Source organism: Staurois parvus, unplaced genomic scaffold (assembly GCF_062004578.1).
Source record: "Staurois parvus isolate SC_StPar_1 unplaced genomic scaffold, SC_StPar_1.0 ptg000303l, whole genome shotgun sequence".
Taxonomy (NCBI): Eukaryota; Metazoa; Chordata; class Amphibia; order Anura; family Ranidae; genus Staurois; species Staurois parvus.
Window position 1 is genome coordinate 1,049,285 of NW_028318099.1, and position 17,805 is coordinate 1,067,089.

The window sequence follows — 17,805 nt, forward strand, 5'->3', positions numbered from 1 at the left end:
TAATAGTTATCACATCATCTAATAGAATAACAAAATGCTCATTGTTGACTCGTTGGGGTGGATTTACTAAAGACAAATAGACTGTGCACTCTGCGGGTGCAGTTGATTCTCTGCTTAAAGTGGAGTTCCACACAAAAGTGGAAGCTCCACTTATCTTCCTCCTCTCTCCTTCAGCTGCCATATTTGGTACCTTTTGGGGGGAGCGGGTACCTGGTTTTGACAGCCCTCTGGGAAGATCAACAGGTCCTACAGGACTGCTGCCCATTCACAAAGCAAACAAGCTGTGTGCATGCGCAGTAGGAAACTGGTTGTGAAACCGCCCTTTTCCCTTAGGTACTTGAAGAATTGGCTCGGGGTGAAGACACCGCTGGATGCCTGGACAGGTAAGTGCTGTATTAAAAGTCAGCAGCCTCAGTATTTGTAGCTGCTGACTTTTATTTTTTTTTTGGGGGGGGGGGCAGGGGCCGGAACCTCAATTTAAAGTTGGTGCATTTTACTTAGAAGTTTCTAAAGGGTAAATCTGTATTTATGCCGATACAAAAGTACCACCTTAATGGTGTTCATTTTAGTGTGTAATTCAGCACACTTCCCACTTCAGATGAGGGAAGAGTGGTGGAGGTTTGTGGAGAAAATGCCAATGTTTTGGAATAACAAGCCTAAAATGGACACTATACACCTACAGACACTCACCTTGAGCAATCAAGTGAGTGTCTGTGTTTAGCCCACATCCAACCATTTTGTTCTCACCTTTCCAGCGTTCACCCACTGCTTTTTTCTAAACAGCCACCAATATACCCTCTTTTGGCTGGTATTGGAGCTCATAAACAGAAATGTAGTTTCTTCTGTCTTGTGACATTGTTTGGGCTTAGCAATTGGTCTCTAGGCCCAAGATTTGCATTATAGGAGGAGATCACATGTTCCCCCATACCCAGAGGCACCGACTATTTTCACAGTGGCACCCACAGAAGTAGGAACAGCAGGGAAACACTGGAGAGGCGAGTATAAATTGGTCAGTGGGTGGGCTTTAGACAGACCCTGTCATCTTTGCAAGGCAACGTTTTCTCTTTAAAAGTTCAGGAAAAAAACAAAACATTCATACTCGCCTAGATGGCCACAGCAGCAATCCCACCTACAGTTGTCCCCCGCTACCATGACTGAAAACTGAGCAATTGACCAATGACTGTTCAGTTCTCAGTTTTCAGTGAGTAGAGACCTACTGCCAATCATTGGCTCTCTGCTCTGCCCTTCCAATGCTCACTGGAGTGCTGGGCTGTGCAGGAGGTGGGAAACCCTGGCTCAGGCTGTCAGCGGCTTACTGAGAGGCTGAGCCAGCTGTTAGTCCAGGCATCTAGGTGGATCCCAACTTTAAAGTGTTACTAAACCCACAACAGTAAAATCAGTCTGTATATGCAGTAAAGCATGCTTGTTATACTCACTGTTGAACCTAGGATGTTTGATCCTGACTTCTCTGATCCTCCCCTTCTTCCAGTGTCCCCCTTTTATCTCCTGATCTCTCTGATCCTACCCTTCTTTCAGTGTCCCCCTCTTATCTCCTGATAAGACATATCATGTGGAGACACTCTGCACACACTCTTGGTGTGTAATGCTAGAGAGGTGTTTTTTGTTTTGTTGGGAGAGTGCATGTTATCAGCACACGGCCAATCGACACTATCCCGACAGAGGTCAGGGGTTCAGCATTCTCCCAGAGCAAAATGAAAACTCCTTCTACAAGCTTTAATATGTGCTCTACTGCACACTGTTTGAAGTCACAAGACTGCTCTAACTGCTGATGAAAAAAGGGGTTTAGCAGTTTAAATCTACTAAAATAATTATATTTCTATGTTGTGTGTACTGTGGGAGACCAGATATAGTGAATGCAGGGTCCTGGGTTTAGTAACACTTTAAAGTCATGATCTTTAAGGAGTGCAGAATGAAGTACACTCATGTGATCCATAGGAGAAGTAGAACCTACTTTAAGCATATACAGTATGTACTAAATAAATGCCATTTATTTTCAAAATACTAGAGAATGAAGATTTCAATCAGTCAGATCCCCACTTGAGGATTCCTACAAGTAACATTTTAATGTCTCTGAATCCAAATATTGCACAATTGTGCATTAATGCTGATTTATTTGGTTTCAACCGAGTTATCGCTGCAAACATGAAGAGGTACTTTCTCCCAAAATTGCTGTTTTAGCCAGATCTTTTAACAGGTCATTTTGGTGACCTTTTAGATCCTTGACTTAGTGCTAATTAAGTGGGGAAATATAAAAACATTCATAATGAAGCCTGCACAAGTAGGATAACATGGTGGGGTGTTTGGAAAAAATAGACACCTTGGTTAGAAAGACTAGAGTCTGGAGTGTGTGATGTTGTTGGATACTTTGTGCACTTGTAAGAGGACAGTTTTCAGCTTAATGTTGTCAAATCATTGAAAATTTTTGACCAGCTTGATTCAACAGGTTATTGCATATCACTCACTTTAAAGTACTTTTAAATCCCATAGTAAACCATGTCATCAAATCATATTACTTACTTTGCTTTAGCCTCTGCGTCTTCATATGCCTTGTTGGAGACATCATCTAAACCCCCAATCAAGTGTTTGAAGGAACTGCAAGAAATACAAAGTACAGTTAGCAATAAGTACCAGCTAAAGGTAAAATACAGAAAATAATCAATATACATACGTTATTAGGTATCTAATGTTCATTCTGTTCTATGTCAACCTGACAGTAGAAGGATTGCAAAACTATCATGCTACACTAATTAGTTTAGACATGTCTCCAGCATGTTAGTCTCTATGCAGGATATTCAGTAAACATGTTACTTAACCAAGAAGCAATTGATGTTGCATGGCTTACATCCTCATTTTTTTTTCATTATAGTCACACACTCTGGACTCTAAGTATACATTTATAGTATAGTCATTTCCAATTCCTATAACTACTTTGGAAAGCAAAAGCATAAGTCTGATGAATGTTACTTTCTGTCAAGGCAGACAAGGCAGCAAATGTGATAAGTCACTGCAGACAATGGCTTCCCAGTAGTATTCATTTAAGCGTATATTGCATTTAGAAATTCCTTTTGACTAAATGTCATGGTGTGGTGTGTTTCAATGATCTGAAAGTCCAAATAATGTGAAGTGTTTCATGAAGGGCAAACCACATGTGTTTTAGTCTAAAAAAGTGCATTTCCCATTTCTTTATAAGACCATAACATGCCAGTGTGAACACACTAAGAAGTTGGTTTGTTAAAAAAAATAAGCCATGTTATTACTAACACAACTTATCTACTGTGATGAGGAGTGCAGATGATGTTCTCCACCTCTCAATGCAGCAGCAATCCCACCTACAGTTGTCCCCCGCTACCATGACCGAAAACTGAGCAATTGACCAATGACTGTTCAGTTCTCAGTTTTCAGTGAGTAGAGACCTACTGCCAATCATTGGCTCTCTTCTCTGCCCTTCCAATGCTCACTGGAGTACTGGGCTGTGCAGGCGGTTGGTTTGATGTTCTCCACCTCTCAATGCAGCACAGTGAGATACCAATGGCTAGTTGGAATCTTTTATTGCACCTTATTATAGTGCAATAATAATAATGGATTATGAGATTGGGCCAAAAAGGATAGGTAGTTATCCTTCCCTGCATTGCTAGCAGAGAGGGGGTAATAGCAGGGGGAGAAGACAATAACATGTGCAATCTCAAAATGAACCCCAGTTTTCATCATATATATACAGTACTACATCTTTCAATGAAAATGATAACAATTAAATGAAAATCCCCCTTACAGGGGAAGTGCATCCATTTGCAGTCCTCTGGTTCAGGAGCTTAGATGTTAAGTTTTTAGTTGCTGGCAACATCAGGTATGGCTGGTAATCATTCAAATACAGTTATGATCTACAGTATGTGCACCTCTGTGTCTGGATTGCTAAGCTTTAAAGCGACTGTAAACCTCAAGAATGAATGTCTCAATTAAGAGAGCTGTGTCATTTCTGTCCACGGATTCATTCCTCTGCTATCTGCATGAGTCACTTTTGACAAGTTTTCCTGACACTTACAGAAAAATGGTGACAGGGGAGGGCATAGCCTGTGGTTGACAGCCTCAGCTCTGTTCCTGTGTGCTGTGTAATGGGGATGTGTGGCGCTTCCCTCCAATCAGCTTTCAGAGCTCTCCTCACTGAGTGTAACTTCAGTTCCCCACTTCCTGCTTTTCAAAATTCTTCACTTTGAATGTATGAAGGGGCAGATAAACAGGTACACCTTATGTAGGAGGATCACTCAAGGCCAGTCATTTCACTGGGTTACAACCACTTTAAAGTAAAGAGCAGTGGGCCAGCAACATGCCAAAAATTAAAGCGAAAAAACATTTGAGTTCCATCAGCAACCCAACATGACCCAGGCCCCTACCCTCCTTCACCTAAAGTTTAAGGGACGCAAATTCCGCAGATGTTATATCTGTGATGTTTTAGAGCTAAATAAGTACTTTTGTACTTTCCCAATGAACAAAAAAAGGAGAATGTGAGAGGAAGAGTATTTACTATATTGTCAGTGGGTCATTCCTGGTAGATCAGCAGGTATTTTATATACCGTATTTTCCGGCGTATAAGACGACCCCCTACTTTTCCTGTTAAAATATAGGGTTTGAGCTATACTCGCCGTATAAGACTACCCCACTTCCAACGCACACCAAATAAAAATGAAAAAACATCAAATTTGATTTCAATATGGTATGCTATTTCAGTATGGTATTCCAGAGATGGGACACTGTTCCTCCCACTGATACCAATGATGAGGCACTACTCCTCCCACTGACACCAATGATGGGGCACTATTTCATCCACTGACACCAATGATGGGGCACTATTCCTCCCACTGACTAATGATGGGGCACTATTCCTCCCACTGACATCAATGATGGTGCCCCATCATTAGTGTCAGTGTGTGAGGAATAGTGTCCCATCATTTGTGTCAGTGGGAGGAATAGTGCCCCATCATTGGTGTCAGTGGATGAAATAGTGCCCCATCATTGGTGTCAGTGGGAAGAATCGTGCCCCATCATTAGTCAGTGGGAGGAATAGTGTCCCATCATTGGTGTCAATGGGAAGAATCGTGCCCCATCATTAGTGTCAGTGGGAGGAATAGTGCTCCATCATTGGTATCAGTGGGAGGAATAGCACCCCATCATTGGTGTCAGTGGGAGGAATAGCACCCCATCATTGGTATCAGTGGGAGGAATAGCGCCCCATCATTGGTATCAGTGGGAGGAATAGTGCCCCAGCATTGGTATCAGTGGGAGGAATAGTGCCCCATCATTGGTATCAGTGGAAGGAATAGTGCCTCATCATTGGTATCAGTGGGAGGAATAGTGCCCCATCATTGGTATCAGTGGCAGGAATTGTGCCCCATCATTGGTATCAGTGGGAGGAATAGTGCCTCATCATTGGTATCAGTGGAAGGAATAGTGCCTCATCATTGGTATCAGTGGGAGGAATAGTGCCCCATCGTTGGTATCAGTGGCAGGAATTGTGCCCCATCGTAGGTGTCAGTGGGGAGGAGTAATAGTGCCCCATCGTTGGTGTCAGTGGGGAGGAGGAATAGTGCCCCATCGTTTGTGTCAGTGGGGAGGAGGAATAGTGCCCCATCGTTTGTGTCAGTGGGGAGGAGGAATAGTGCCCCATCGTTTGTGTCAGTGGGGAGGAGGAATAGTGCCCCATCGTTGGTGTCAGTGTGGCGGAGGAATAGTGCCCCTTCGTTAGTGTCAGAGGAGGAGGAATAGTGCCCCATCGTTAGTGTCAGTGGAGGAGGAATAGTGCCCCATCGTTAGTGTCAGTGGGGGAGGAATAGTGCCCCATCGTTAGTGTCAGTGGGGGAGAGCAGCGGCTGCTCCTTCTTTCAGATTTTCGCGGGGCCGCTTGGCTCCGCCTCCTGGCCGGTGATTGGTCGCCTGTGTGCCTTTCCAGTGCTGGCGCCCAATCACCGGTGAGGAGCGGTCTCGCGACCATCGAGCGGCCGAACTGAAAGAAGGAGCAGCTACGCTTCCTGGACCGGATCGTTGTCTGCCCACCCCTGTACTTAGTGTCCGTTGAAGGAGGAGGGGGGGTGGCGCCGCGCCGCCCCGCCCCTCGAAAAAGTGCCGCCCTGACACCGGCTCGCCGTATACCGGCGTATAAGACGACCCCCGACTTTTCAGAAGTTTTTCTTGTGTTGAAAAGTCGTCTTATACGCCGGAAAATACGGTACTAAACTATTTGACCCCTTTACTGGTTCTTCAGGGTAGAATTTCATGAGGCAGGTAACATCCCCCCCCCCCCAACCACACACACCAGGTGCTTTGAGACTAGGCTACATGGGCTGGTATAAGCCTATTAGGTGTGCCTGGGTATTCCAAGATGGTATATTTCTGTGTTTGTGGTGATGTATGTTTTAATTTAAAGATTCTTGTTTAGAAAATAATGGATTATGAGATTGGGCCAAAAGATTTGAAAGTATACTGTACATGGCTTTACTCTTTTAATAAACTTTGAATCTTCCATTTTTCCTCATCCATGTCTAACATAGCATTTTAAAGTTTAACTACTTGCCCTTTAGAGGATTTATCCCCCTTAATGAGAGACATGGTGAGTATTTTACAGATTTCTTTTTTTCTTTTTTCAAAACGCTGTGACAAAAATGAAAAGAAACAAATTAGATCTGCAAAATACTCACTATGTCTCTTAGCAAATATCTTTCAAAAAAGGGGTAATTTGGAGGGCTTGCTTCTACTATCTTGGCATTTCAGGGCCAACATTAGAAACATATTCCACACATCACCCACTCTTGAAGATCAAGCCTTTTCTGACACTTTTTTCACATGAAAAAACTGTTTTTTTTGCTAGAAAAGTACATTGAACCCCCAAAACATTATATTTTTAAAGAAGAGGCCCTAGAGAATAAAACAGTGGGTGTTGAAATGTTTTACTTCACACAGTATTTGCACAGTGATTTTTCAAACCCAAATCTTTTGGGAAAAATACCCTTTTTAGAATTTTAATGCACAAAAACAAAATATATTGCCCAATTGTTTGATAATATATAAAAGATGATGTTACACCAAGTTAATAGATACCAATCGTGACATGCTTTAAAATTGCACATACCCGTGCAATGGCAACAAAGTACATACATTTTTAATATCGATAGGCGATGCTTTAAAAGCCTTTACAGGTAACCAATTTATATTTACACAGGAGGTCTAGTGCTAGAATTACTGCCCTTGATCTGATTTGTGACGATACCTCACATGCATGGTGTAACTGCTTCTTATATACTGGCAGGGGGTCATTGCTTGCACACGCAGGTGCGCTCCTGCGTGGAGGGGCGAGGGTGCTTTTATTTTATTTTTTTTTTAGTTATTTTGATTTTTTTTTGGTTATTTTTACACTGTCCCTTTCATATTTTTTTTATCACTTTTATTGCTATCACAGGGAATGTAAATATCCCCTGTGACTGCAATAGGCAGGGGCACAAACTGCAATAGGCTGGGAGGGGCACAAACTGACCCTGACGCTATCTGATGTCACTAGTGGCAGGAATACAGTGATCAGTGAAAAAGTCTATATACTGACACTGTGGTAATGGCACTGGCTGGGTGACGGGGCGATCAAAGGGTTAAATGTGCTAATCTAACGTGTGTATGTAAAATGTAGTGCTTTTACTTGGTGTGGTGTTCTCTCTTCTCTCCCTGGACCGACCAGGTGGGCATCGGGGGGTGTAGACACATTCACACCCTGAAATAGGAAGCGACCTAAGATTATGTAGGTTTGGCCAGAGCTGCTGCTCACCCGCAAAATGTGGGTAAGCAATTGGAAAGTGTGTTACAAAATGTAAGGGTTTTTTTTTCAATACTTTTATCAGAATAGTTCAATGTTACCATAGTAACATTCTTCTACTCTGGGGGGTGATCAGGGATTTTTTATTTTATTTTTTTACACTTTGCTTTGCAGGAGAAATAAAGATCATTTCTCCTGCAATGCAAAGCTTGCTTTCATGAACCTAACTCATTCATGAACTGTCATGACGTCTCTTTGCCTGTAGCTTCTGCTCGGCTGCAGTACATTGCGGACAGTAGGGAGCAGCTAAAGTATTATGAAACTTTTTTTTTTTTCAAATAACAAACATGTCATGCTTACCTGCTCTGTGCAATGGCTTTGCACAGATCAGCCCCAATCCTCCTCTTCTTGGGTACCCCGTTGGTGCTCCTGGCTTCTCCCCATTGACCAGTGCCCCCAGAACAAGCTGCTCACTATAGGGGCACTGGTGCATGCTCACTCCTGAGCTCCAGCTCTGTGGATCCTTAAGACACATAAAGCTGTGGCTTGGCCCTGCCCCCCTTGGCTCACTGGCTGAGATTGACAGTAGTGGGAGCCAATGGCTTGCACTACTGTGTCTCAGACAATACGGAAAGAAAGACCCGGTAAAGCTGAGGCTCCATTGCACATCGCTGGATCAAGAGGGGCCTCAGGTAAGGACTAGGGAGGGCTTTGGGGGGAGCAACAGTGATGTATTTAGGTTTTGTGCTGACCTAGGCAACACATAAATCGGACGCCCCTCCCAGGCAGAGAGAGAGCCTGACACCGACCAACACCAGACCCCCTTCCCTGCGGAGAGAGCCCCCCTAAAAAAATGCTGTACTAGGCAACTGCCTTGTTTGCCTTGTGGTAAATACGTCCCTGTGGAGCAACACAGAAGGTTTTCACCTTCCTGCATAGAATACATGAAGGTAAAAAAAACTTCAGCCTTTACAACCTCATATCATCAAAGTCATTTATCACTTTGTTGGAAATCTTAGTTTGTGTGACTGCACTGGTAGAATCAAATGATAAAAAGTTTTCTCATACGTACTGTGCACTATACTGCAACTAATGAGGTCATACATAAGCCATAGGCTTGCATTCATTTCTGTTAAAGAAAGGTTATCTAAACAGTCTTCTTCATTGAAGTGTTTGGAAGCTGCATTAACAAAGACTAACGTCTTTTCCTCAAATATATCTCATCAAATTAAAAAGGGAACTATGTTAACAATTAGATCTATTCTGGAGTCATGAAGAACAGTCTCTGAATGCTCTTTATAGTGAACCTATAATATGCCCAGGTAGCAAATAAAAACATTTACTGAACAAAGTTTTACCAAACTTTGTTCATAATCACAATCCCTGTACTCCTCAGCTGCTTTTTTAGGCCATTGGGAGCAAAGAGAAACAGTCAGTTATATCTTGAATCATAAGAATTACTGACCATTTACCAGGCTTAAACTCTGTGGGGTCGATTTACTAAAACTGGAGAGTGCAGATGTGCATGGTAGCCAATCGGCTACTAACTTCAGCTTGTTTGATTAGCTTTGACAAGTAAAACCTGGAAGCTGGTTGGTTTCTGTGCAGGGCTGCACCAGATTTTACACTCTCCAGTTTTAGTAAAGCAACCCCCATGAACCTTACCTAATCATAGTGGCACTGTTTATCTTTCACCAATTACTATTCCCATTAATGTCACTATATATGATCTGTCATACCAACTGTCACACTATATAATCTATCCTATTAATGTCACTGTCAATAAACTGTTACAAACTGATACGGATTATTTTTCCCCAAGATTGCCAGTTTGAATATATCACTGTATATCACTTCTCACTGACTAATGTCACAAGTCACTATATATAATGCCAAATCAATTCATGACGCGGTGTATATAATCTGTCACTGGCTACTACAGCCACTAATTTCACAATATATAATCTGTCCCTGACTATCACACTAAGTTGTGTCACTAAATATTATTTGTCATCCAGCTGCCACTGTACAGAATCTCCCACTGACTGTTATAATGGTTTTTATCACTGTTTATGACCAGACCAGGGGAGGACTGACAACTCATGGGGCCCCCCGGGCAATAGGGGATCATGGGGCCCCTGTGTCCTTGCCCAAACTCAAAAAAGCCTTTGAAAAGGGTACCAGGGAATCTCATGGGGCCCCCTAATGACCCCCGGCCCTCGGGCAGTGCCCGAGTTTCCAAATGGTCAGTCCGCCCCTGGACCAGACATTAATTTTACTATATATTTTTTTTTATCTGTCCCATTGGGAATTGTCCTTTCTTGGAAGCAAAGAAATCTCTTTGAATTGAGAAATAATCCTCTCTTAGGTCTATTGCACACCACCACAAGAGAACTGTCCAGTGTACATTCGGTTGCATTTCCTTACCCGGGACAGACAGGTGGATCATACAGTTGCATACAGTCAGCCTGTATGAATCATTGGCAGGTTGACTGAAGAAAGCCATACAGGCTGGCTGTACATAGCTGTGTCACTCCTGAGCAGAGAAACATGTCCTAATGTATGCTATATGTCCTACTGTATGCTATATGTCCCACCTGTAACCACATGGAATTGGACTTGGTTCAGAAAATTGCACTTCTATTGCTGTCCTTGTGACAACTGTCACATTTTGAAACTAAAACTTTCTGACCTATGACAATGGTCACTACAACCCAATCTTGATCTACCAGTCACAAGCTGGTGATTGACGGGTAGAGTGCAGTCGACGTTTTGCTGATCCCCACTATACTGTAGATAGATGGCAGTTTATCAGAACTTTATGAAATATAGGGCACAATGTACTTTACATCTGTAAGCAATGTTCATGTACTAAGGCACTTACACATTTTAATAAAGGTAAAATGAACAATGATAAATGACTTCAAAGAAAGAACTATTCAGTGTTGAATGACTAGGCGAACACATTTGTGACAACGTAGGAAAAATAGAAATGATTACATGCAAATTGCCATTTCAGTGAAAAATAATGTTGTTTTAGGAGATGAATAATTTGTAGTAAGCATTGTTTTGCCTCCTGCTAAGATGATAGCTGCCAATATAAAGCCTTGAGAAAGTGAATGTTGCAACAATAAAAATGTAAGCACATAAGAGGCAATGTCTAATTATTGATCGAAACAAGTCTGTTTTACAGGTATTTCATACTGTATAATAAAGGAGCAATTTTCTTTTTATTTCCAATCATTTTATTGCCAGACTTATATAGGGAATTTTGAATTTCAATCAAAATGACACATTTTACTATCAAAAACCACAGCTACAGAACACAACAGCCATTTCATAAAATTACATTAAAAAATCTAATGAACATAGCAATAAGAGTAGAAAACAGTCTACACTGCAGTATGACACCGATATCAATAAAGGCGCTACTGTGGGTATAAATTACAGAAATGTACCAAAGAAAATTGACTAAACTGGAACAATTACCAGGAACTAATTAAGTTTATTATTTCACAGGTATTAACAGATCTGACAGGATTCACTAGTTTTCTTACAGTTTTCCGAAATGAGCTTGTTTATTGAATACATTAACACTGCCCAGAATTAAGGTATAAAAACATCCACTACTTTTTCTTCCCACTCCTCCCTAAACACTTTGCTCCTCTTCTGATCCAACACTGTCCCCTGCTAGAGTCCCCCTGCTCCCTCTTCCTGGTCTCACAGGTGACACTGAAAGCAGTGGGAGCCATTGACTCCTTCTGTCAACCAAATCCTGTGAGGAGGGAGTGGGGACATTTGGATAAGCAGTGCTGTGTGTCTATGGGCACACAAATCTTGGCTGTGGAGTGCGCCCACACGGGTGCCACCATGGAACATGGCTTGCTATGAGGGCAAGCAAGAAACTCAATGTGAGAACAATCAGCGCAAAGTGCTACCACCCAGCTATTAAGGATTGTGAAAGAGTCCAAAAGCCCAATGTAGGGCTACAAAAGTCCATAAAGCACTAGGGCAAGCCTCATATAGTAGTAGGAATAGAGAAGAGAAGAAGCGCCTCTAAGTGCAGTATAGGTTACTTTAATGGATAACAAGCTTGACAAGGGAGCACGTTTCTGCCCTTAAAGGTCTAGCACATGCTCCGAAACGCGTCACCAAGCATGCTAATCCACATACGTCATCACGCTGATGTTGCACTCCAATGTGCGTTCCAGACACCATTTTTAGAAGACTAAACAGCCGGCCGGCTCTTTCCTACGTCCACGGTCTTCCAAGTGCAGACACGGCTGACACAGCATGGATGCAGCCGTTCTCCCATCTTTTTGAGCTTGCTTTTATCATGCAATATGTGAGTTGTTCTACATTTGTTATCCATTAAAGTTACCTATACTGCACTTAGAGGCACTTCTTCTCTTCTCTTGCTATGAGGGCAGCCACAGGAAGAGGGGGTGGACAGCTCTGGTGGGGAACCACCAAAGAAGAAGTGAGGGCTCTGCTCTGTGAAATATTGAGTGGGTAAGTAAAACAATTTTTTCATTTGAAAAAGTTTTTATTTAGAAAACATGTTGACTTTAATATCACTTTATACTGAGTAATAAGTTTACTAAATGGGTAAAGAAACATTAGTCTATATTGTCTCAGTTTGATTCTTTTTTTTTACATTTGCAAGAACATGCTCTAGATTGAGTCATGTATAAGTCACTAAGTGACAGCATCATTGTAGGAGAAATGTACTTACAAATCCTAAAAGTATCAGCCGTAACACACTGGCAATTGCAGTGTGAGTGCAAGGGAGAAGCAATTCTGCAGGATGTGTAGAACCCCAGACTGTGCCCGATTTTCAAAGAACATCTTTTCAATGCACATCTATACTAGCTTTCCAAAAGTGCCAACAGGACCTTGGACTATGTCTGGGCAATGTGCGTTGGTATGTCATCATATAGGGACTGGGCACACGTGATGGAGCGACACACATAAGCAAAACTGGAAGACAGCTGTCACCCTATAACATCAAGTGCCTGCACAAGAACCTTAATACCTGGATTTAATGAGAGCTGTATATTTAAGCAAATTGGAGACAGGTATTGAAATTACATTTACATATATAAGGTCTTAATGAGCTGAGATCTAATTTAACCCTTCAATTCCCCATTCTAATGTTTTGGATGCTAAACAAGTGCAAGGTAGCTACAGGTAAGTCATTTACTATGAAAGTGGACACTCCCAACATTTAAACACAGGGCACCCTCCCCATAATTAAATGTATTCAATATCCAAAACAATTCATTATGTCAAAAAGGGGAGGGAGAAAAGAATAAAAGGAAAACAATGGAATAATGGATTGTTTTGTTATTGATGTACAGGTGAAACTTGAAAAATTAGAATATCGTGCAAAAGTTAATTTATTTCAGTAATGCAACTTAAAAGATGAAACTAATATATGAGAGAGACTCATTACATGCAAAGCAAGATAGTTCAAGCTGTGATTTGTCATAATTGTGATGATTATGGCTTACAGCTCATGAAAACCCCAAATCCACAATCTCAGAAAATTAGAATATTGTGAAAAGGTGCAATATTCTCGGCTCAAAGTGCCCCACTCTAATCAGCTAATTAAACCGTAACACCTGCAAAGGGTTCCTGAGCCTTTAAATGGTCTCTCAGTCTGGTTCAGTAGGAATCACAATCATGGGAAGGACTGCTGACCTGACAGTTGTGCAGAAAACCATCATTGACACCCTCCATAAGGAGGGAAAGCCTCAAAAGGTAATTGCAAAAGAAGTTGGATGTTCCCAAAGTGCTGTATCAAAGCACATTAATAGAAAGTTATGTGGAAGGGAAAAGTGTGGAAGAAAAAGGTGCACAAGCAGCAGGGATGACCACAGCCTGGAGAGGATTGTCAGGAAAAGGCCATTCAAAAGTGTTGGGGACTGTCACAAGGAATGGACTGAGGCTGAAGTCAGCGCATCAAGAGCCACCACACACAGACGGATCCTGGACATGGGCTTCAAATGTCGTATTCCTCTTGTCAAGCCGCTCCTGAACAACAAACAATGTCAGAAGCGTCTTACCTGGGCTAAAGAAAAACAGACCTGGTCTGTTGCTCAGTGGTCCAAAATCCTCTTTTCTGATGAGAGCAACTTTTGCAGAAGAATGTAGAGGCACACACTGCAAGATGCTTGAAGTCCAGTGTGAAGTTTCCACAGTATGTGTTGATTTGGGGAGCCATGTCAACTGCTGGTGTTGGTCCACTGTGCTTCATTAAGTCAAGGGTTAACACAGCCGCCTTCCAGGAGATTTTGGAGCACTTCATGCTTCCTTCCACAGACAAGCTTTTTGGGGATGCTGACTTCATTTTCCAGCAGGACTTGGCACCTGTCCACACTGCCAAAAGCACCAAAACCTGGTTCAATGACCGTGGGATTACTGTGCTTGATTGGCCAGCAAAGTCGCCTGATCTGAACCCCATAGAGAATCTATGGGGCATTGCCAAGAGAAAGATGAGAGACATGAGACCGAACAATGCAGAAGAGCTGAAGGCCGCTATTGAAGCATCCTGGTCTTCCATAACACCTTAGCAGTGCTACAGGCTGATAGCTTCCGTGCCACACCGCATTGAGGCAGTAATTGCTGCAAAAGCGGCCCAAACCAAGTACTGAGTACATATGCATGCTTATACTTTTCAGAGGTCCGATATTGTTCTATGTACAATCCTTGTTTTATTGATTGCATGTAATATTCTAAGTTTCTGAGATTGTGGATTTGGGGTTTTCATGAGCTGTAAGCCATAATCATCACAGTTATGACAAATCACGGCTTGAACTAACTTGCTTTGCATGTAATGTGTCTATCTCATATATTAGTTTCACCGTTTAAGTTGCATTACTGAAATAAATGAACTTTTGCACGGTATTCTAATTTTTCGAGTTTCACCTGTGCATCAATAACAAAACAATCCATTATTCCATTGTTTTCCTTTTGTTCTTTTCTCCCTCCCCTTTTTGACATAATGAATTGTTTTGGATATTGAATACATTTAATTATGGGGAGGGTGCCCTGTGTTTAAATGTTGGGGGTGTCCACTTTCATAGTAAATGACTTACCTGTAACTACCTTGCACTTGTTTAGCATCCAAAACATTAGAATGGGGAATTGAAGGGTTAAATTAGATCTCAGCTCATTAAGACCTTATATATGTAAATGTAATTTCAATACCTGTCTCCAATTTGCTTAAATATGCAGCTCTCATTAAATCCAGGCATTAAGGTTCTTGTGCAGGCACTTGATGTTATAGGGTGACAACTGTCTTCCAGTTTTGCTTATGTGTGTCACTCCATCACATGTGCCCAGTCCCTATATGCTGACCAACGCACATTGCCCAGACATAGTCCAAGGTCCTGTTGGCACTTTTGGAAAGCTAGTATAGATGTGCATTGAAAAGATGTTCTTTGAAAATCGGGAACAGTCTGGGGTTCTACACATCCTGCAGAATTGCTTCTCCCTTGCAATCACACTGCAATTGCCAGTGTGTTACGGCTGATACTTTTAGGATTTGTAAGTACATTTCTCCTACAATGATGCTGTCACTTAGTGACTTATACATGACCCAATCTAGAGCATGTTCTTGCAAATGTAAAAATTTTTTTTTCAAGTTTCACCTGTATATTTATTTTTGTGCGAATTGTTATATTGTATTGTATATATTGTTTACTGTGTACCTTTTGTCATTAGCCATATCCTTTTAATTATACAAGCAAGTGGATCCTGAAGAAGTAGCTTGTATGCGAAACGCATCAATCCACCGGATTTTATATCATGTGTATTATACATTACATATGGAACTTTTATGGATACTATTTTAATCTATATTTTAATGTATCAAAAACAGTTATTTTATCATAATCTTAATTTGTTATGTGGGCACATGTAAAATTCCAGAGTTTCCAGTCTCTGTACAGGTTGGTCATATTTACACATCTCACTCATTTTTGCTGCCCTCAAAGCATTAGTGTTACAACTTTAATGTCACCTAGTTTCATTACCTATCATGGTAAGAAACAACTTTGTCACTCAGTTGCCATTTTCAAAATAAAGAACTGTGTACATCGGTGTTTTTCAACCTTATTTCAGTCAAGGCATCCTTTAGAATCGCACACAATTCCGAGGCACACCAGTGTGTTTGAGAGTTCTTTCACATCAGGAGGTGCATCTGACAGTACACGCTTTTCTGCGCATTCCCACACATTGCATTTTTTTTTAAATGTGTGTGAAACACACAAAAGGATGCCAGCACGATTTTTAAAATTGCACAACACCAAAACACATGGTACTATGATACTGTGCGTTTTAGCAGGCACATACATATGCGCATTTTCTAGATGCGTGGAGATGTCATTAAGAATTAATAGCACCCATGAGCATCTGCAAAAGGCAGCTTATTTTTGTGTGGTATGGAAAAACATGTCATTTCACACCTGTACTGCACTTGGTGAGAACAAGCCCTATAATGTACTCTGTGAGGCAGAGTTCAGTGGTCTGTAGTCTGTAAAATCTCCCTTCTCTCCAAATCCATTGTCCTAGGGCAACCCCCCAAGCACAACCCCCCCAAACCCCTCTCTTAGCACAACCCCTACCCAAATCACCCTTCCCGCACAAACCCCCCAGAAGCCCCCTCCTAGCATGACCCCCTCACCTGCTCCTAAATCCCACACCTAGACCAACACCCCTTCCCTCAAATCCTCCCTTTTGCTAGTACAAATTCTGTCCCTGCAATAATGACAGCAGCAAAGAGGGGGGAGAGCCGGGAGGAGGTGTGGGTTGTGCTCTCTATCCCCCAACTCCTCACCTGTCTGTACATTTGGATCTGAGCAATCCTCTGTTAAATCCTGTGTACAGAGGAGTCAGAGGGCTCAGCTCACATCTCCCCCTCTCTCTGCTCCTCTCTGTACTCTTGCTGGCAAGTCCTTAGCAACTGATAACATCATCGGTTGGTAGGACGCGGTTGGGCGGTCAGCTCAGCTTTCTGTTTTGCTGGCAAGAGTATAGAGAGGAGCAGAGAGCCGGAGTGGTGCAGGCTGAGTTCTCTGCCTCCTCTGTACACAGGAGTTAACCGGATCGTTCAGATTGGGCTGTTGCCGCAGCACCCCTAGGGACTCCTTATGGCACCTCAGTTGAGAAACACTGGTGTATATAGTATAGTGAAATAGTACTTACTCTCTGTCGATAACAAGACAAGTCACAGCCTCAGCAGCAATCACATTTGCTGTTCGGACATCCTCTCTGCAAAAGAAAACAACATTTTAAGTTTTTGTTTTTTCTTTTTTATACACACACACATATTTTTTTTTGTGGGATTACTTAAAGCTCATCTATATCCAAAACTTTTTTTCTAGTTTGGAATGGAGTGTTAACGGTTTGGAACCCTGGTCAACTTTTACTTCCATCCTGGGTTCCGTTGGAGAGATTCCCCTCACTTTCTGTCCTGGTGACACCTTTTTTAACAGACAGGAAGTGAGGCAAAACCTGCAACAGGGTAAAAGACAATGATAAAAATCTGGCAAGGGGTCTAGCCCATACTTAACTAAAAGAAAAGAATGATTTTGTCTGTGTTGCTGTTGGAGAGTTTTCCACACTTTCTGTCTGATAAAACTATGTCACCAGAACAGGAAGTGAGGAGAAACCTTTCTAACGGAGACCCAGATATCGGTGAAATCTGACAAGGGGTCTAATCCCATCCTACTTCATTTAAAACTAGAAAAAAATTTCTATAGATACAGGAAGAAGGGTCAGTCGCACACCGGAGGATTGATGAATATAGTGTATATTTATTGATCCATAGGACACACAAAACACCAGGACAAGAAGACAAGACCTGTTAACGCGTTTCACATGATCCCGTGCTTAATCATGGTAATTTGGTCATGATTAAGTATATGAAATGCGTTAACAGGTCCTGTATTCATGTCCTGGTTTTCTGTGTGTCCTGTGGATTAATAAAT

At 42.0% G+C, this 17,805-nt stretch overlaps 1 protein-coding gene across 4 annotated transcripts in view; it reads right to left on the reverse strand.

Annotated features, from left to right (window-relative positions):
• Positions 1 to 17,805, reverse strand: part of PRKG1 (protein kinase cGMP-dependent 1) — a 1,352,400-nt gene that overhangs the window by 71,142 nt on the left and 1,263,453 nt on the right. For all 4 annotated transcript variants that reach the window (XM_089683127.1, XM_089683128.1, XM_089683125.1 and 1 more), the window contains exons 8-9: positions 17,021 to 17,086; positions 2,539 to 2,613 (exon numbers count right to left, since the gene is read on the reverse strand). In XM_089683127.1, the coding sequence (XP_089539253.1) occupies positions 2,539 to 2,613; positions 17,021 to 17,086 (141 nt within the window). The remainder of the gene's footprint in view (positions 1 to 2,538; positions 2,614 to 17,020; positions 17,087 to 17,805) is intronic.